We start from the raw sequence: 17,567 nt of genomic DNA on the forward strand, positions 1-17,567 counted from the left end.
ATGTTTGGTATGTACATGCTTCGATTATAATGCAGGCACATACTCCTAAAAATATTGGCATAACTGCCTAGCTATGGACCTTAGCACTTTTCATTTCATTTGCTAGAGGTCAATTGTGGTCCTTTTCAACCAATGAAAAGTGCTGTTTTTGAGAGACAGCAACCATTACAGCTTCTTCGGGGCTGCTTTCTCTTTTCCTTTCTTGATTGTATGCCTTGAATGATTTATTTTCATAGGTTTCAGTTAAGCATGGACATTGGACTGTGCTACTTTTCTTGTTCCTTTTTTGTGGGGTTACTTATCACAACTCCTTGCATAGGAATCTGGGGGCTTCACTGGTGCAATAAAGGGGAATTCTTATTGATTTCAGTTGAGCATGGATATTGGACCCTGTAAATTTACTTGTTTTCTCTTTTGGGTGGCTACTTATCACAACCACTTGCATAGGAGTGTGGGGCTTCACTGGAGCATTAAAGGGGCATGTTTTTCTGTTTATCTTTGGCACTGCAGTATCCTACATGTTGTGGTCTGAACTTGGTAAACATGGAAACTCTTGTAATAAGTTGTGACTAGATAGGAAATGATGTTTAGAAAGAGTGAAGGTCAAGATGCATCAACATTCCAATGCTTAAAATCCTCTCTCAACTCTCCTCATATTGGAATGTCTGGTGAGGTGACTATGCATAAATGTGCAAATATAACACATAAGAAATGACAATAAAAGTATTTTTCCAACATTATGCAATAACCATGTTGGTAAAGTTGCTCAGATTGAAGGAATGCATTCCTGAAAAACATTGCTTTGTTGTATTTTTATTGCCAGTTTAGCTTAATAAGTTCTGCCACTAATGTCAATCATTGACTTGTGATTTATTATTACTTGCGTGTTCTTCCTTTCATGGACTGGTCAAGAATTCCATGCTTACTTGCTTTTTTATAATAGGAAGATTTATTATTTTAAATTATCAACTTACTATTAATGAATATTGTTGTCTGCAAAAGAAGCTTTCTTGTTGCAGTTTGTCAAAAATATTAGAATTCAGTGATTGTACAGGCTTTATCTAGTTAATGGTGGATGCACTACAGGGCATTACATGAGTGCATCAGCACTAATGTGGGCGAGCACTCATAATGAGACACTCTTGAACAATATGCAAGCTGTTGTTGATGCTCTTTATGAATGCCAGCTTAAAATGGGGACAGGCTATCTTTCGGCCTTTCCTTCAGAGTTCTTTGATCGTGTTGAAGCAATTAAACCTGTGTGGGCACCATATTATACCATTCACAAGGTAGTACTCTATGTTCGTATTTATTTCAACAACATTCAGATGTTTTTGATATACTGGAAGGTGAATCGAGAGGCAAGCAGTAAGTGTGTAACGTTCTGAATTTAGAAACTAAGGTATGCTCAATTGCAGATCATGGCAGGATTATTGGATCAATATGAGTTTACTGGCAATGAACAAGCATATAAAATGGTCATATGGATGGCTGACTATTTCTACAATCGTGTCCTAAATGTTATATCAACATATACAATTGAAAGGCACTGGCTTTCCCTCAATGAAGAGAGTGGTGGAATGAATGATGTTCTTTATCGCTTGTATTCGTTAACTGTAAGTTTTCTCAAATGTTCCATTTTGATTCAAAGAATAAGAAAGAAATTTGTAGAATGTTACAAGCATTTATACTATGTTTGGTTCTTCAAGTCTTATATTTCATTGACATGTGACATGTGGTATCTGACTAGAATGTGCATGCAGGGAAATAAAAACCATCTACTGCTGGCACATCTTTTTGACAAGCCTTGCTTTTTGGGCTTGTTAGCTGTCAAGGTACTAGCTCTTTTAATTGGAAAACTCTTGAAGACCTATATGTTTTAGGACTCATCAAATAGGAAATGGATAGTAGCATTGCACTGATAAAACAAAGTTTTACAATACTTTTATATCTATCGAACAGCAATGTTGCATGGTAGATGAGTTTTTTGAATGAAGTCATGAAAGTATGCATCCTTGATGACTTGAATTCTAGAATCAGTAATAGCTGTAATTATATTGAATATCTCAAGTATGGAAGTTTGACCACGTGGGGAAATTTCTTTTAATATCTGTTGATCAAAGCTAAACATTTACAAAAATCATTATTTTGTGAGAACAGATTCTAGATTTGTTTGCAACAAGCTCAATCATGCTATACATAAGAAGTGATAATGGAAAATATATTGGTGGTACATGATGTCTGAAAGTAACTTGCTATAAAGAATGAATACTTTGAACTGGATTAACAATGAGGTACACATCTGTTGTATACATAACAGACATTACCAAAATTTCTTATTAACTACAAGGTAGGCCCTAGCATATCAGGGTCACTCCAAGATACAGAATGTAATTCCAAGCTCGATCCCAAGTGAACAGTCTTATCCCTATTATCATTGCCACTGCAAGAGTCCTCTACAATATGTCCTAATGTGAAACATCTCTGAAGATAATAGTGAACAATTCTCAAACTGCTTCACAATTTAAATCTCAAGACAGTCTCTCCAGAGAAATTGTAAGATGCCGATTTCAATGGTTGACGAGGAATGCTCAAAATCAAGACCTTGTATCAGAAGAAGATTGACTAAACCAGACTAGGATGACTAATTGGATAGAAGACAAAGGTACTCACCATAAAGGGCCAAATGTTTCCAACTGCAAAGTGGCTAAATGTATTTCCATTATAGAAAAAATATGCTCAGTCATTACAGATAGCAAATATGTCCATCCTTGAAGGGCCAAGTGCTTAGAATCTTCAGAAGGTTGCTGTTTCAGGATTATCTTTGGATGCTCCATCAATGTCCACAAAATTGTTGTGAGGTTATTATTCATCATGACAATTATCCTTTAGCAGCCTCTCATGAGGAAAAAATCAAATAGCTTCTATAACTGACATTCGTTAGTGTTAATCAAAAGTTATTAGCTTGTGAGTATAAGCTCTTATAGAGACAACAATGTAGTTTGACATGTTTTTCTAGATGCATATCTACACCAGCTAAATGTAGTAGTTGGTTTAACATCTTATATTTAAAAGAATAAAACAGTATACAAAGACTGATTCACATCAAGACAATCAATGTAATAGAGTGGATTTATATGGGATTGTTTGTAGTGGTTTAGTTGAAGTATGTTTAATGGTAAAACAAATTGCAAGAAATTGTGTATAAGAAAAGAGGAAATCTTGTTCAAGAAAGATTTTATTTAACTTAGAATCTCTAAATAACTCAAACTATATATGTAGAAATATCTGAGTACTGATCTGCACAAAATAGGCAATGATAATCATTGAAGCTTTTTCTCAACTTATGTATTGGAACTTGGTTTCGTGTGTAAGCAATCTTTTGGGGTTTGAATAAATTTAGCATCACATACTGATTATTACATTGCATATGGAATTCTGTCTTTGCTAATGGAAATTTGGTTTTCTTTTCTTGATTTGAAAATGACAGGCAGATAGCATATCTGGTTTTCATGCTAATACTCACATCCCAGTTGTTATTGGGGCCCAAATGAGATATGAACTCACAGGTGACCCTCTTTATAAGGTATAAAAAAGTTATAAATATACACTTCTGTGAACATGCATGTGTGATAAGAAATCCCATGAGCTCATTTTTGGGGTAGCAGTTTGATATGTGCATATATGCCAGTAAATTCCTCCTCATGTTTCTTGTCAATCAATTTTATTATTTTTCTTATTTTAAAGTCCAACACCTCTTTTGGGTGCAAATGAAGTGTACTGATGCATTATGTACTCTGTTGGTTATACCTAGGATACCTAGTGCTAGATTTACACATGAAGGCTTTGCCAATGAACAATACCTGCATTATTGTGCTCATTGATGGCTTTGGGGTTTAAATATTTTAGATCTTCTTAATTTATATCAAAAAATAAACTGTTGAAGAAACAGCAAATAAACATGATTCAGTATTGTACAATGTAAATTGAATTAATTTTCAAACATCAGATCTTCTTTGTCCATCTTGTGTAACTTGTTGGAGGGTCAAACATAATGCTATATGTTGTATTTATTACTTTTTTTATTAAATTCTGTGAAAACAGATGTCTTTATTTATGCTTAGCTCTATCCTCCTACATACTAGTTGACATCTTTGTAACATAATAATGAACTTGATGGATACTGAGGTGTGGCAACTGAAGACACCTCGATGGGGCTGTTGTAACATCCCCTTTTTCTGGGTTTTAGCTAACAACTAGCATAACATCGAAATACCGATACTACTTCACATTTATGAGAAGGCAGTTATAGCAGTTATGTTCATGGGAAAGAGATTAATAGTTACAATCCATTTAACTGAAATATCATAACTAACAATTGAAGGCATCATCAATAAATCTAAAATAGAGGATTGAATTTTTTCATACCCTAAATTTCGAAACTAGAATCCACCTACGGTAGCATCTGCAAAGCCCAGGTTAGTCCACATATGCCACTTAGGGCACAAATAGTTAATGACCAATGCCATTTAGGGCATCAAATACCACTGTATCAAAATGACCAATACTATTTAGTACATCAAATACCACTGTATCATCCCTTTTCCTATTGCTAATTATGGCAATAACATATAGTTAAAAGATACATTCATTCTCGTTAATCACATAAAAGGACCCTTAAAACATTTATCAAGTAGGCCTATCTCAAGCTTACAGATATATTTCATGTTCAATTTGGAAAATCAACTGATCTAACCATTTTCCGATCTAACATTTCTTCAACTTGAGATTTCAAATATCTTAAAAGTAACTACCTATTACCAGAAGATATTGACTGTAGATCATGTCTCTATCTTGGCATTTGATGGAGAAGAGAAGCATTGTTAGCGTTTAATCAACCAACCATGGACCCTTAAATATCCCCACACAATCTCAACCGAGAAAGGCCCTCCCTACTTGGAAATAGACATGGGACACCCTTTCTAGCTACCGAGCATCCTTGTATTAGAGTATCAACCCACCGCTTGACTTGGCAACAAGATCTAAACATTGGATTACCATGAGCTGACTCGGTATATGCAGTTTAATTATTCATTTACTCTCGTTTATTGACATTCAATTATTCTTGCAGGGATACTTCTCCTCTTTAACCATTTATGCTTGACCAATCTGGTCTTGGGTGCATCCTGGGAGATTTTCTGGTATATATGTATTTAGTTATCAATCAGAATTTATTTCCTTCAATCTGATTTTTAACTCAATTGGCATATGAATAATACCACTGTCTAAGTTAGACATATGCCTCATGAAATATAATAGAACCATCTCTATGCATAATGTGCATGATTATGCATTTTACAAGTGTTTGCTTAACAATTACAATGGAGTCAATTTGTGCCTGATTGTGCGGGTTTGTACTAGCACTCGATATGCATGGATAAAAGAAAATATAATAAGATGGAAACAGTTCTTATATTATCAGAAGCAATATGCTCTTGAGCCTTTGGTTATGACCAGTATGCTTATCCATGATTGTCAATGTGCATTATCACTGCAGTCATTCATTTCTATAGTGGGAATTTCATCTTTAAAACAATTGAAAAAGACAACATTTATATTTATGAAAAGAAACTTGATTAATGATTTCATGACCTGAGAATAATGGATTATGATTAGTTGTTGTGGTTTGACAACACAACTTCAACAAGAATTGAGTTCCTTGTATTGCTAACAATAGCGTGACTGATATTGTAGTTGTGGTATCGTGATATGTAACAAGTATGAAAATGAGTCTTTGAGAGGAGTTGCAGTAATGGAAGATTTCTTGCTCGCTAACTCAGAGAAATCAAGGGCCAAAGAAAATGGAATTCCAAGGCATTTTTCCTTGGCAGTGGGGAGTATAAATAGACCTCCTGCATGCTCCATCAGTTACAAGGAAGGAGTGACGGTGAGAGTTTCAAAGGAAAACAAGGAGCCATTGGCTATTACTTGGAACCATTCTATAAAGAAAATAAAAAGGTCATTGGCACAAATATTTAAAATGGCTATCTCAAATTATAAGGCCTGATGGAAAATAATATAGAAATATGAAAGATGACCACATATGAAATAATAATAGCCATAGCCAAGGCAAAAGAAATAATAATATTGTCTTAATATATAACAGTGAACACCATTGTATCTATAGAGACCTATATTGTATGTATGTATAGACGTGTACATGTGTAAACCCCAACCATATATTTCTTACGTATACACCAAATATCAAGCATACGTATACATCCTTATATACATATATAATTGGTTTACATATATACACATTTTTAGGTATCACGATGTTGATATGTTAGAACATGTTTATACACTAGGAGGCTCCAACCAACAACACAATTATAAAGGTACAAACTTGCTCAAATTTCAATTCATGCTTAGTGACTTCTTTATTATTAAGTGATATATAATTTAACAGGTTAGCTCATGGTCATCCAATGCACACTCTTGCTTGCCTAGCCATTTACCCTTAGCCATGGTGGTTTAGGACTCGTACCTATTTTCCCAGTGACTTTGGTGCACCTCATGCCCAATTCCTTTTTGGCAATGCTTCCCCACCTTTGACGTGCTCCTATCAACTGACATTACATGAAACTGTAATGACTATATGAATATTTTTAAATTGCGCCAAAAATTGGGATGTAACTGCTGTCCTCTTTTGCACTATTGCTTTTTGACTCATGCTAGTGCCTCCATTGTCTCTCCTAGTTGGTTGTTGTCCCTAGTAAGAGTACCCAAATGGGTCACGACTTTGTGGTTGGCAATTACCCACTTGTCTGGTGGTACCTGCACTCGTATGGCATTAAGGAACAAGCTAGTGGCATGCTATTGATGCAGAGCGATTGTGCTTCTACTCTTAAACCACAACCAAAATCGGGCTTGATAAGGCCTAATGGAGGTTAAGAAATGCAGTGCACAAAAATAGTGTAAAAACCTTCACTAGTTGACTCACCTCTTAACAAAGGTATCTAATTAGGGTTTGTACCTTCTCAAGGAACTCTAATCCACCATTGTTTCAACCCATTCATCCCTTACTTTGCAAATATTGGTTCTTCCTTGTCTTCTTGGCTGACCACCACATTATGATCAACCTAGGCATTACCTAACAAATAGGAAATCGGCTTCTACAACTCTAGATCTTGCATGAACCTTTACTACTCATCCTAGCACTCCAAGAAGGCCTGAGAATTTCCCACCTTGGAATGCTAGGATATGGCCATTTGAAAACCAAACCCTAGGTTTTTGAGGTTTCTAAACTAGTTTGGCTCTCCCTCAATAAATCTCTTCCAATCTTCAAATCATCTTTGTTGATTAGGTAACTAAAGGGGCTAAACCACCATGTCCAACACATGACCAAACAAAGCCTTATAGGGCCGAACACAACAATGAAAGCACTGGAAAGAGAGTAAAAGCAGTGAATACAATCAAGAATCTTGCTCAATATGATATGTTATCGATCAACCAATCTTTACACTTCTCTAGTCAATCTCCTAAGGCTTTTAACATGCCTTGGATCAATTACAACCGCTTGCAACCAATTTGGCAACCAACTAGCCATTGGAGTGCACGAATTTGAAAAGTTGTAGAAGTTGCTTGAGCAACTTTTACAAAATTTGAGTTACTTTTACATCTTAGGAGCAATTTTGTTCATCTAAGCTCTTGGTCACTTCTAAGTGACTCAACTCACCTCTAGACCCCTAATTACACTCAAATAGACCCAATTTAACCAATTCTAGTACCCTTGGAAGGCTCTGAGCCATAGTTGGCCATTACCACTCCTAAGGGTCCTCACAACCAAAATGACTCTCTTTAAGGCTTGAATAAACAAGATTCAAAGCCTTAGGGCCTTTTTACAAATCATGACACTAAGACATCAATCCTAAAGCAAATGATTAGTGCCCCTGCACCATACTCCCCGGGTAGGGAGAACTCAAGTCCCTTGAGTTGATAGAGTTTGTACATTGGTGCCATGTTCGATTATGTCAACTTTAGTCATCCAAGTGGCTTCCAATTCAAGAAGATTGGCCCATTTCACCAGTTACTCCTTGTAAACTCCTTTTCGAGTCTTCTTGATAACCTTGGAGTCTAGTATGCATTCAAGGTGCATTGGTTGGCTAGGTGGAAGATCCCTAACCCAATGTGATTCATCATGGGCAATAGAGACTCCTTGAGCTATATCTATGGTAGGAGCTTTGAAAGGAGACAAATCACTGATGTTGAAGATAGGTGAGATGCCTAAATTAGGTGGCAATTCCACTTCATAGGCATTGTTACCAAATTTGTGTACAATGGCGAGGGGACCAATCTTTTTCATGAGTATTTTAGTAGGCTGCCCCTTGGGTAATCTTTCCTTTCTTCGATAAGCCATGATAAGGTCACTTGCCTTGAATTAGACACCCCTTCTTACACAGTCTACCTGAGTCTTGTATTTCTCTATATTTGGCCACAAAGTCTTACTTAAGTGGTCATGTATTTCCTTCATGTTTACTGCAAAATTCTTTCCTTGAGCACTCCTTTCTCCATAGCACTAAGATCTCCTAGTTCCAATATACTCCTAGGATGACATCCATATACAATCTCAAAGGAAATCTTCCTTGTACTTTTGTCAAATAAATCATTATTGGCATATTTTTCTTGTCCTATCATCAAATCCGAAGATTGGCCATGTTTCTTGGTAAGTCACCTAAGCAAGTTTCCCAATGACCTGTTTACAACTTCAGTCTGACCATTAGACTATGGATGGTATGCAGATGAAAAGGAAAGGTTAGTGCCCAATTATTTCCACAACTTCCTCCAAAAATGGCCCACAAATTTAGAATCCTTGTCTCTTACAATGTTGAAGGGTAATCCATGGATTCTCACAACCTCTTTGAAGAATAGTTCTTCTATGTAAGAGGCATCATTAGTGCATTTGCAAGGCACAAAATGTGCCATCTTGCTGAATCCGTCCACAATCATATAGACACTGTCAAAACCTTTGGGTACTCTAGGTAGACCAAGGACAAAGTCCATACCGAGACATTCCCAAGGTCTAGTGGGTCTGGAAGGTGGTTGATACAGTCTTGCATGAGATGAAGTCCTCTTTTCCCTTTGCCATATAGAGCACTGCTCCACAAGCCTTGTGACATCTATCTGAACCTTAGACCAAAAGTAGAACCTCACCACTTGTTCCAAGGTCTTGTCAAGACCAAAATGACCTCCAAGACTTCCTTGATGTTTTTCTTTGATGATGTTTTCTCTCATGGAGCACTGTGGTATGCAAAGTAGGCGTCCTTCGGAAAGTAGCAACATATAATCAGGATACTCAACATGATTAGCATTAGTGAATTGTAAACAAACAATACATGCTTTTTCAAAAGTCTTTATCATCCCTATACAAATCTTTTAAGTGCATCCAATCCTACACTTTGCAATTGCACTTCTTGCATAGTAAGGACTCTTCTGCTCAAGGCATCTGCCACTTTGTTGGTAGTACCCTTCTTATTTTTTATGGTAAATGGATAGGCCTGTAATTGCTCAACCCACTTGAAGTGTCTTTGCTTCAGCTTCTCCTACTCATACAAAAAACTTAGTGCATGTTGTTAGTATAAACTATGAATTCGTTGGGTAACAAATAGTGGTACCATTTCTTTGATGCTTGGACCATAGCATACAACTCTGGATCATAGGTGGAGTATTTTTGTTTGGCCTCATTCAATTTCTCTAAGAAAAATGCCACAGGATGCCCTTCTTGACTCAATGCAATCTGTATTTAAAACTTACTAGCATCACACCCAACAATGAACACTTGATTGAAATCAAGTAGCCTTAAAGTAGGAAGGTATGCAACCTTTTGTTTTAGCATTTCAAAGCTTTTGTTTGCTTTATCACAAAATGACATTTGACTCCACCCTTAATAGTGTTTAATATAGGAGCATAGACGTGACTGAAACCCCTGATGAATTTTCTATAAAAAGAAGCTAACCCATGAAAAATACTTACATCTCCTACTATCCTAGGAGCAGGCCAATTCAAAATGGCTTCTATCTTATAGGGATCCATCTTTAGGCAACCCTTAGATACAACAAAACCAAGATATATAAGTTCAATTTTCATAAACTCACATTTGTTCAAGTTGATCATCAACTTTTTTTTGATGGAGCTTCCTTAAGACCAGATCCAAAGGTTTGATGTGTTCCTCTTTTGTCCTACTGAAAATCAGAATGTCATCAAGTTAAATAATGACAAATTTGCCAATGAATTCAATCAAGATCTCATTCATGAGGTGCATAAATGTACTAGGTGCATTTGTGAGTCCAAATGGCATCACCAACCACTCATATAACCTCTCATTAGTCTTAAAAGCTGTCTTCCACTCATCCCCAGGCCTTATCCTAATTTGGCGGTACCTTGATTTTAAGTCCACTTTGCAAAAATAACAAGCCCTTCCTAGATAATCCATTAGGTCTTCAATTCTAGGCACAAGGAAGCAATATCCGATTGTTATCTTGTTAATTTCCCTAGAATTAGTGCACATTCTCAATTTACCATCTTTCTTGGGTGCTCAAACAATAGGGAAAGCACATGGGCTCAAGCTTTTCCTTATCAACCCCTCATCTAACAATTCTTGGACTTGTTTAGCTCTCTTCATTTTGGGCAGGTGTCACAAACTTCTTTATTGATTCATCAAATATTTTTAATGTCTGCAACAACAATTACGACAATGCCAATGACCTCTTCTAGATTATGATCTCCTAGTTGTAGTTACATAACATGCATAAAGGTCAAAGGGTTGCAACACCAAATGTTGTGACCATCCCATCTAACTACCCTTTGACTAACTAATAATTTATAATTACCTGAGAACATCATCCCCTCCCACCCCCAACAGGAAAAAATAAGAATGTCACCTCGTGATAATGCACAAAAAAATGGGGACAATAGAAAAATTGCACCAACCATACAAAAGAAATCATGACTCAATAGGGGGTTGAGTGGGCACCTCTAAAGAAGGGGCCGATAAAGGTGTGGGTGCCAACCGAGCTCGTAGTTGGTACACCTGCTCCTTCTGTATCTTCAGGTCGTACTTAACCACCAACTAGTGCTCCATAGTGGTCTTGACTTTAAAAGTGGCTTCTAGAATCTCCTTATCTTTTTTGTTGGCTGTCTCCATGTAATATCCCAAACCGGATATTAACTAAACTTTCTATTCAGCAATATATTTAGAAATAAAAGATTGCAGATCTTTTCTAGCACAATCGTAACTAGTAGAAAATCCCAATAGATATTTAGTAAAATTCTTCTTAAATATAATATCCAAGTCAACATAGACAAATATAATACGATGTAACAATAAAACCCGTAGATTCTCCACAAGAAAATAACGTCTTTCCAAGATGCTATCTCATGATTTGAACATATGAAAGTACGTCACAAATCAGTAATATAAAACCATCAATGTAAACCATAGGAAATAATCCAACAGATAGATATCTGGTTGTTTCCTCAAACTGATATTTAGCACTTGATTGCAGGTAGATGTATTATGAAACACAATAGAAATCATAAGATTAACCATAAGATATTACCCTTTTCTTCTCATAATAGTATTCAAGATCCAAGCATATAAAATGCATTACAAAGGAGTAATATAAAGGACCAACAAACTCTTATACAACTCCTTAGAACATGTTATTGCATTATACAACAACAATACAATAACTGACTTCCAACGTCCAATCCTAAATACAACTTAACAGTCAGATTGAAAAAACTTAAGAAAAGAACTTGGTAAGCACATTCGAAATGCTTGAATTTGATGTCTCCCTGGACAATGGGTTTGATGTCCACTATCTACCGGCACGAGGGGCTATGTCCTCATACTAGCTGAAAGCTGAAGGTTTCCAAACACTCTCGCAAGAGAGAAACTGAAGTCTGAAATAATAAATCAAGCATAGCCAACCATGAGCCTCTTTCTCTTTTTAATACACAAACTAAGACTCTTTGACTCCCCTCTGGCCTTTGTCCTATTCCCTTGTGACTCTTCAACTTCTCTCTGATAATTCTTATTCCTTCTTGACCCTTTGTCCTTTTAATAACATTAAATTGACCTTTTAATATTTTGAGGCTATGTTTCAGAGTTAATTTTAACATTATATAATATAAGAGGTCAATATTACATTATATAATATAAGACGTCAATATTTCTAATGTTTCAAAAAGGGGACATTACAAATTTTTTCTCCTCAAATTGCTTGTCCTCAAGCAATCTGTACTAAGATCCCATACGAGTTTGTAGGTGGCCCTGTAGTCCAAACTGAAGACAATTCCAGCCATACTACGAGGCCAAATGTCTCTCTGCAATCTATATCTCAACCGGATCGCTGGATCCCATATAACACTCTGAAAAAACTCTGCACCTGAAAACTGAATAACTCTGATCATCACTGATGCCACTGAATCCAACCTTAAACTGAATAAAGTTAGAACAAGGTCCTCAACAAGACAAAAATACATATGGTCAACACTTGGATCCCAAACTTTGTTGTCATAACCAGCCGATATGATGAGATAAAAATGTAGTAGTGAACTATGCATAACCCAGTAGATGAAGAGAACCTGACCTAAGTAGATGATGTAATAAACAAGCCGCTCAAAAACCAAATGTAACATTCTGGGCGCAACCAATACCAAACTGTCATCTTCACTCTCGAGAATCTCCGAGTACATAGGTACCATGAATAAGAATGAAGCTGAAAGAGCATTCCCATGATCAACACGTAATCCCCTCAATAACACACCAAAAACTATTCAAAGGCTGATGTAAATAATCTTAGCCCACTATTGTATGGTGTGAAACTAGGAACCCAATGTGGACTGGTCCTATGATGTACAACCATAGTCAAATCACCACTTCCATCTTGTGACCCATTTTCCTTGTTAGGAATTGCACCAGGATTCCATATCCTGAAACTAGAATCATCTCCTTCATGATAATCAAAAGGAAAGTCCTCTTTTACCTCAAACAAGGGATTATTGGAAATCCAATTAGCTTCAACTTCAAACACGGGGTTATCGATAAGCTGAAAGCGATCTAAAACTTGGGTACTTGATCGCTTGGGACAATTATCCATGGCATACGTTTGTTGAATGCCATCAAGTTCATCAATCACTTCTAGGAAAAACTCCTGCCTCTCTTTATCCTCCTGCTCTTAAGAGTGATTCATGATCCTAATCTGATTTTCTGCCTCTTGAAGAGAAAATCGAGCATCATCTAATGCCTCATGAGTATCCTTAAGCTCTCTTTTGAGCTCCATAATCTCATTCCTTTCTTTATCCAGCTGATCAACATAAATTTCAGCAACCTTAAGAATGTTATCCCTGTCGGAAAGCAAATATAATTAATTTGATTTCATAGTCTCAAGAGCTGTTATGATCACTTGCAAATCAGCAACAAGCCAATCACCTTCCACTCCCTTTTGAACCTTTCTGTAGAGATCTTCCATCAACTTGTGAGTGCTGTCATAATGTTCCAACAATGCCACAACTATATCATTACTAACCTTCAACTAATTCTTAAAGGCATGCACTTCATTATTGTTCTGTTGAAGTGATTCATTGTTTTGCAGTGTCATCTTACATTGTTCCTCTAAATTCCTGTCATGGATGTAGGAAATATATGGTTCATCACACAAAATTTCCAATCTGCTAGTACTTCATGTGCAACTGTTCTTCCTTTTCAAGACTCTTTATTCGATGATCTTGGTCTGCTGTAACTTCTTTATACATACCTTTCCGCTGGACTTTTGCAAGTAGATCCTAAACCAATTCCAAATACTTTCTTTTTGCTATATTAGTCATATTTTGCTGCTCTAGATGAAGATTCAAGTAATCATTGAATGATAAATCCTTCTGAATTTGGGTAGGAACTTCTTTATATTCTCCATAAATGTTGAGTATTTATGCTCTTATAACAGAATCTGAATTTTGGGTTAAGTGCTCTTGTAGTACCTTTCAAGATTTTGTTCATATCTTTTCCCATTGCTGAATGTTGTTATCCCGTTATGGTGAGTCTGACAAATAGCTAAATTCTGTCCTAGAATTGCCTTGATGTTCCTGAACCTCTAAGTTTTGTAAATTGGCATTGGTTATTTGGTTTTTTGCAACAATTTTTCGAATAATGATGAACCTGTTAAACAACAACTGTCAATAGACTCACTTACACAGTGTAATCTGTTCTATTCTACAACTTAGAGTCACAATGTCATTTATGAAATCCCAACACTTACTAACTACTACTCAAAACCTTCGTTGCCTGTATCGGTGGTAGTATGTTGCATGATGAGGCAATGCATACACGGTCATAACAAAGAGAGGATGATGATGGAGATTTCCCACCTCTATATCTTGTTTTAAAAGAATGAATATAGGGGCTTATTTGCTTATGATCAGCGATGACAAACTTTCCATTAATTTCTTAAGATTCTCACAAAAAGGCTTTGCTGCCATAAATAAGACAGTGACTTGTAACTGTATTAGAATATGTCATCCATGAAAATCCCAATACAGAAGAAAGTTTGGTTAAGATGGGGCAACTTCAACACCTTAATGCTCTGAATTGCCAATTGATTATTTTCTTTTTACACAGAGTAGTATGTTGGTATACATGATTTACTTATTCCATTGTATTATCTATCGCAAATATGAATTATTTTGTAAGACGTGTCTTCTATTGTGTGTTCCTGTGCTCACCCTTTCAAACTCAGAAATGTTTGCCTTCAATTTGGAAAGTTTGACTTGAACCAAACTTCGAATATGAATTCCTTACATTGCCTGGACTAGTGAAGGAAACTCCTCTTCTTATCTATGGAGTCTTAGAGTTACCAAGTTGTTCGATGTTGTTCCCAAACAGTTTCCAATGAAGTCTTCTCTTTGTGTCAAGATTCGTCCCACTCCACAGATGTTTCTGTCATTGGTTTATAATGACAAAGACTATTCATATTTTATAAAGAAGCCGTTTTTATTCCTTCTAACCTCTTGAAGACTGGATTGTGTCTGCCAGAGTTTTATTAAAAGTACACTGCATTGGATGCAGACCTTTTAATAAAAGCTCTCACCTACCATTCCAATGCCGCCACCGTTATGATTTTCCTTTGAGCTATGGCCGTCTCATAATGAGCATGCAATCTCTGTCTTGACTGGGGTGACGTGACTGGGGAGACAGTTAGTAGGAGTCATGATCAATATTGGCTTGTTGCTTCCAGTCACCACTAGAACATGTGTGGTATCAACTGCACATCTCTTCCAAATAAGAGCAGCTGTGTGTAAATGGATGGATATCCTTACTGCTTGTGATGGTATACCGTGTTAAAGGCTGGGGGTAGACCCGATGCGACGTGAGTCTAGTATTACTAACTTCCAACATCCGCACTACAGGTTGTGTATGTCAAGTGAACTGACTAGTCTATATCTGCCTAAACCCGTTTTCTATGACTTGCTTCCCTTCTTATACCCACAAAAAGTGACGTCCTTTGAACGTGATGACTAACAAACACATTCCAAGTGTTGCTTGATCAAATATTTTTCCTTTTTGCAATTATCTCTGACCTTCTACTGAGGTAACCTCTATCAGGATAGATGGCCCTTGGAGAATTCAGTAATGCTCAGAATTTATAGTCATTGTTGGAAGGAAGAACAGACGAGCCAATATTCATTAGTAGTTATATTTTCGGATTCCCAGAATTTGAAACGATAAGTATTGAATGTTCTTTTACTTGCCGTGATAGCCATTCATAGTAATGCCTGCAATAATCATAGGGACTGACAAAAATCATTATATTCTTTTGAAACTTCAATAGGTGGCATACCGGCTTATTTGCTTCCTCTAGCCTTCGAAACTGCCATCTACTTGGGGCCATGGGGCTAGCTCATACATCGTTGTTACCTTTTCTACAAACTATAAGTTAGAAAGTGATGGCTCCACGTATCTCCCCCACAATGGTGAACGCCACAATGATCTTGAAATAGCCACAAGCTTCATATTAATCCATCACAACAAATTGTAATCCTGTAACTCCAGCAAGTATACTCCTCTGAAAGGCGGTAGTTTCAAAACGAATGACGTTGAGCTCTGCAACTTATGGCAAAACTTGAATAAACTCCCAATTATGTTTTTGCATTCCAGGATGCTCCACTACCCTTTCCAATGTCGACTCCTTCATCTCTCTCTTGTAGTCTACTAGGTGAAGCTGAGACAACACGACAAAGAAATATCTCCTCTAGTGTTCATCTGAGGTATATAACCATCAAGTGACACAATCATCATAATATTTGTGAAGCCTTCAAGACTCGCAAATTTCATTAAACTATTATCCCATGCCCAATCATAAGTGAAGACTTCTTTGGCCATATATTATCCTTCCGCTCATGAAATTGGTTTCTCAAGATTAATAACTCCAGTCCACAACATTTAGGTGACTTGGAAATGGTAAGGATTATTTGAAGAGTTGAAAACTTTTCACTCCTTTAATAATATATGCCAGGTAAACCATTTGATTCACAATCTTAGTGATACATGGCCCTATTATTTGACGCTTAATATTCTGAAATACCATATTCTGAGTATTATGTATCTCCCACAATAAACAATATCATACACCAAAATAGAAAGTTTTCGAATCAAGAGCAAATGCCAATTTTGCATACAAATTTGACTCTTCATACAATTGTCTCTATTATAACTTCACAGGATGGCTGGAAAACCAGCTTTGATACCATGTAATATCCCGAACTGGATATTAACTAAACTTTCCATTCAACAATATATTCAGAAATAAAACATTGCAGATATTTTCTGGCACAATCGTAACTAGTAGAAAATCCCAATAGATATTTAATCAAATTCTTCTTAAATATAATATCCAACTCAACATAGATAGATATAATATGATGTAACAATAAAACCCACAAATTCTCTACAAGAAAATAGCCGTCTTTCCAAGATACTATCTTAGGATTTGAACATATGAAAGTACGTCACAAATTAGTAATATAAAATTGTTGATGTCAGTTTTTATATCACATAACATATTAGCAATTGAATATTTGATACAGAGTATCAAACACACAAATCCTCTCTTGAAAAGTTAATACTCATGGGACATGAGAATAACTCCAATGTTTTTTACACTTGTGGATACTAACCCTGTTTATCGATGTGATTTGCTAGTAATCACGTAGGCGGGCTTACGTTATTCCTTCAAGGACAACTTGGATTTTGGGATGATGGTAATGGTGATTTAGTACGAGTGCCAGATGATGTTGATGGAGAAGGTGATGGTGATGGAGGGTAAATGTTCTTATGACTTACGCCTTTCTAGCCTTCTTTGTCAAAATTCCAACTCCTAACTACTTACTATTCTACTCCTACTATGAATGGAAAGATTAGCAAATGGATAGGGATCGAATCTAATGAAATTAACCGGCGGCTCCACCTCCATAGATACAATGATTCAAAGGAAAATGAACTAGTTTACCGC

The 17,567-nt window shown here is 36.4% G+C and overlaps 1 protein-coding gene across 4 annotated transcripts in view; it reads left to right on the top strand.

The window, feature by feature from the left end:
- The window catches only part of LOC149546957 (uncharacterized), a 212,349-nt gene that overhangs the window by 26,777 nt on the left and 168,005 nt on the right, over window positions 1–17,567 (top strand). For all 4 annotated transcript variants that reach the window (XM_089791453.1, XM_089791450.1, XM_089791452.1 and 1 more), the window contains exons 3-6: window positions 1,087–1,289; window positions 1,419–1,616; window positions 1,764–1,835; window positions 3,491–3,586. In XM_089791453.1, the coding sequence (XP_089647579.1) occupies window positions 1,087–1,289; window positions 1,419–1,616; window positions 1,764–1,835; window positions 3,491–3,586 (569 nt within the window). The remainder of the gene's footprint in view (window positions 1–1,086; window positions 1,290–1,418; window positions 1,617–1,763; window positions 1,836–3,490; window positions 3,587–17,567) is intronic.

Source organism: Cupressus sempervirens, chromosome 7, assembly GCF_028749045.1.
Source record: "Cupressus sempervirens isolate cs-2001-9-10 chromosome 7, ASM2874904v1, whole genome shotgun sequence".
Classification (NCBI taxonomy): Eukaryota; Viridiplantae; Streptophyta; class Pinopsida; order Cupressales; family Cupressaceae; genus Cupressus; species Cupressus sempervirens.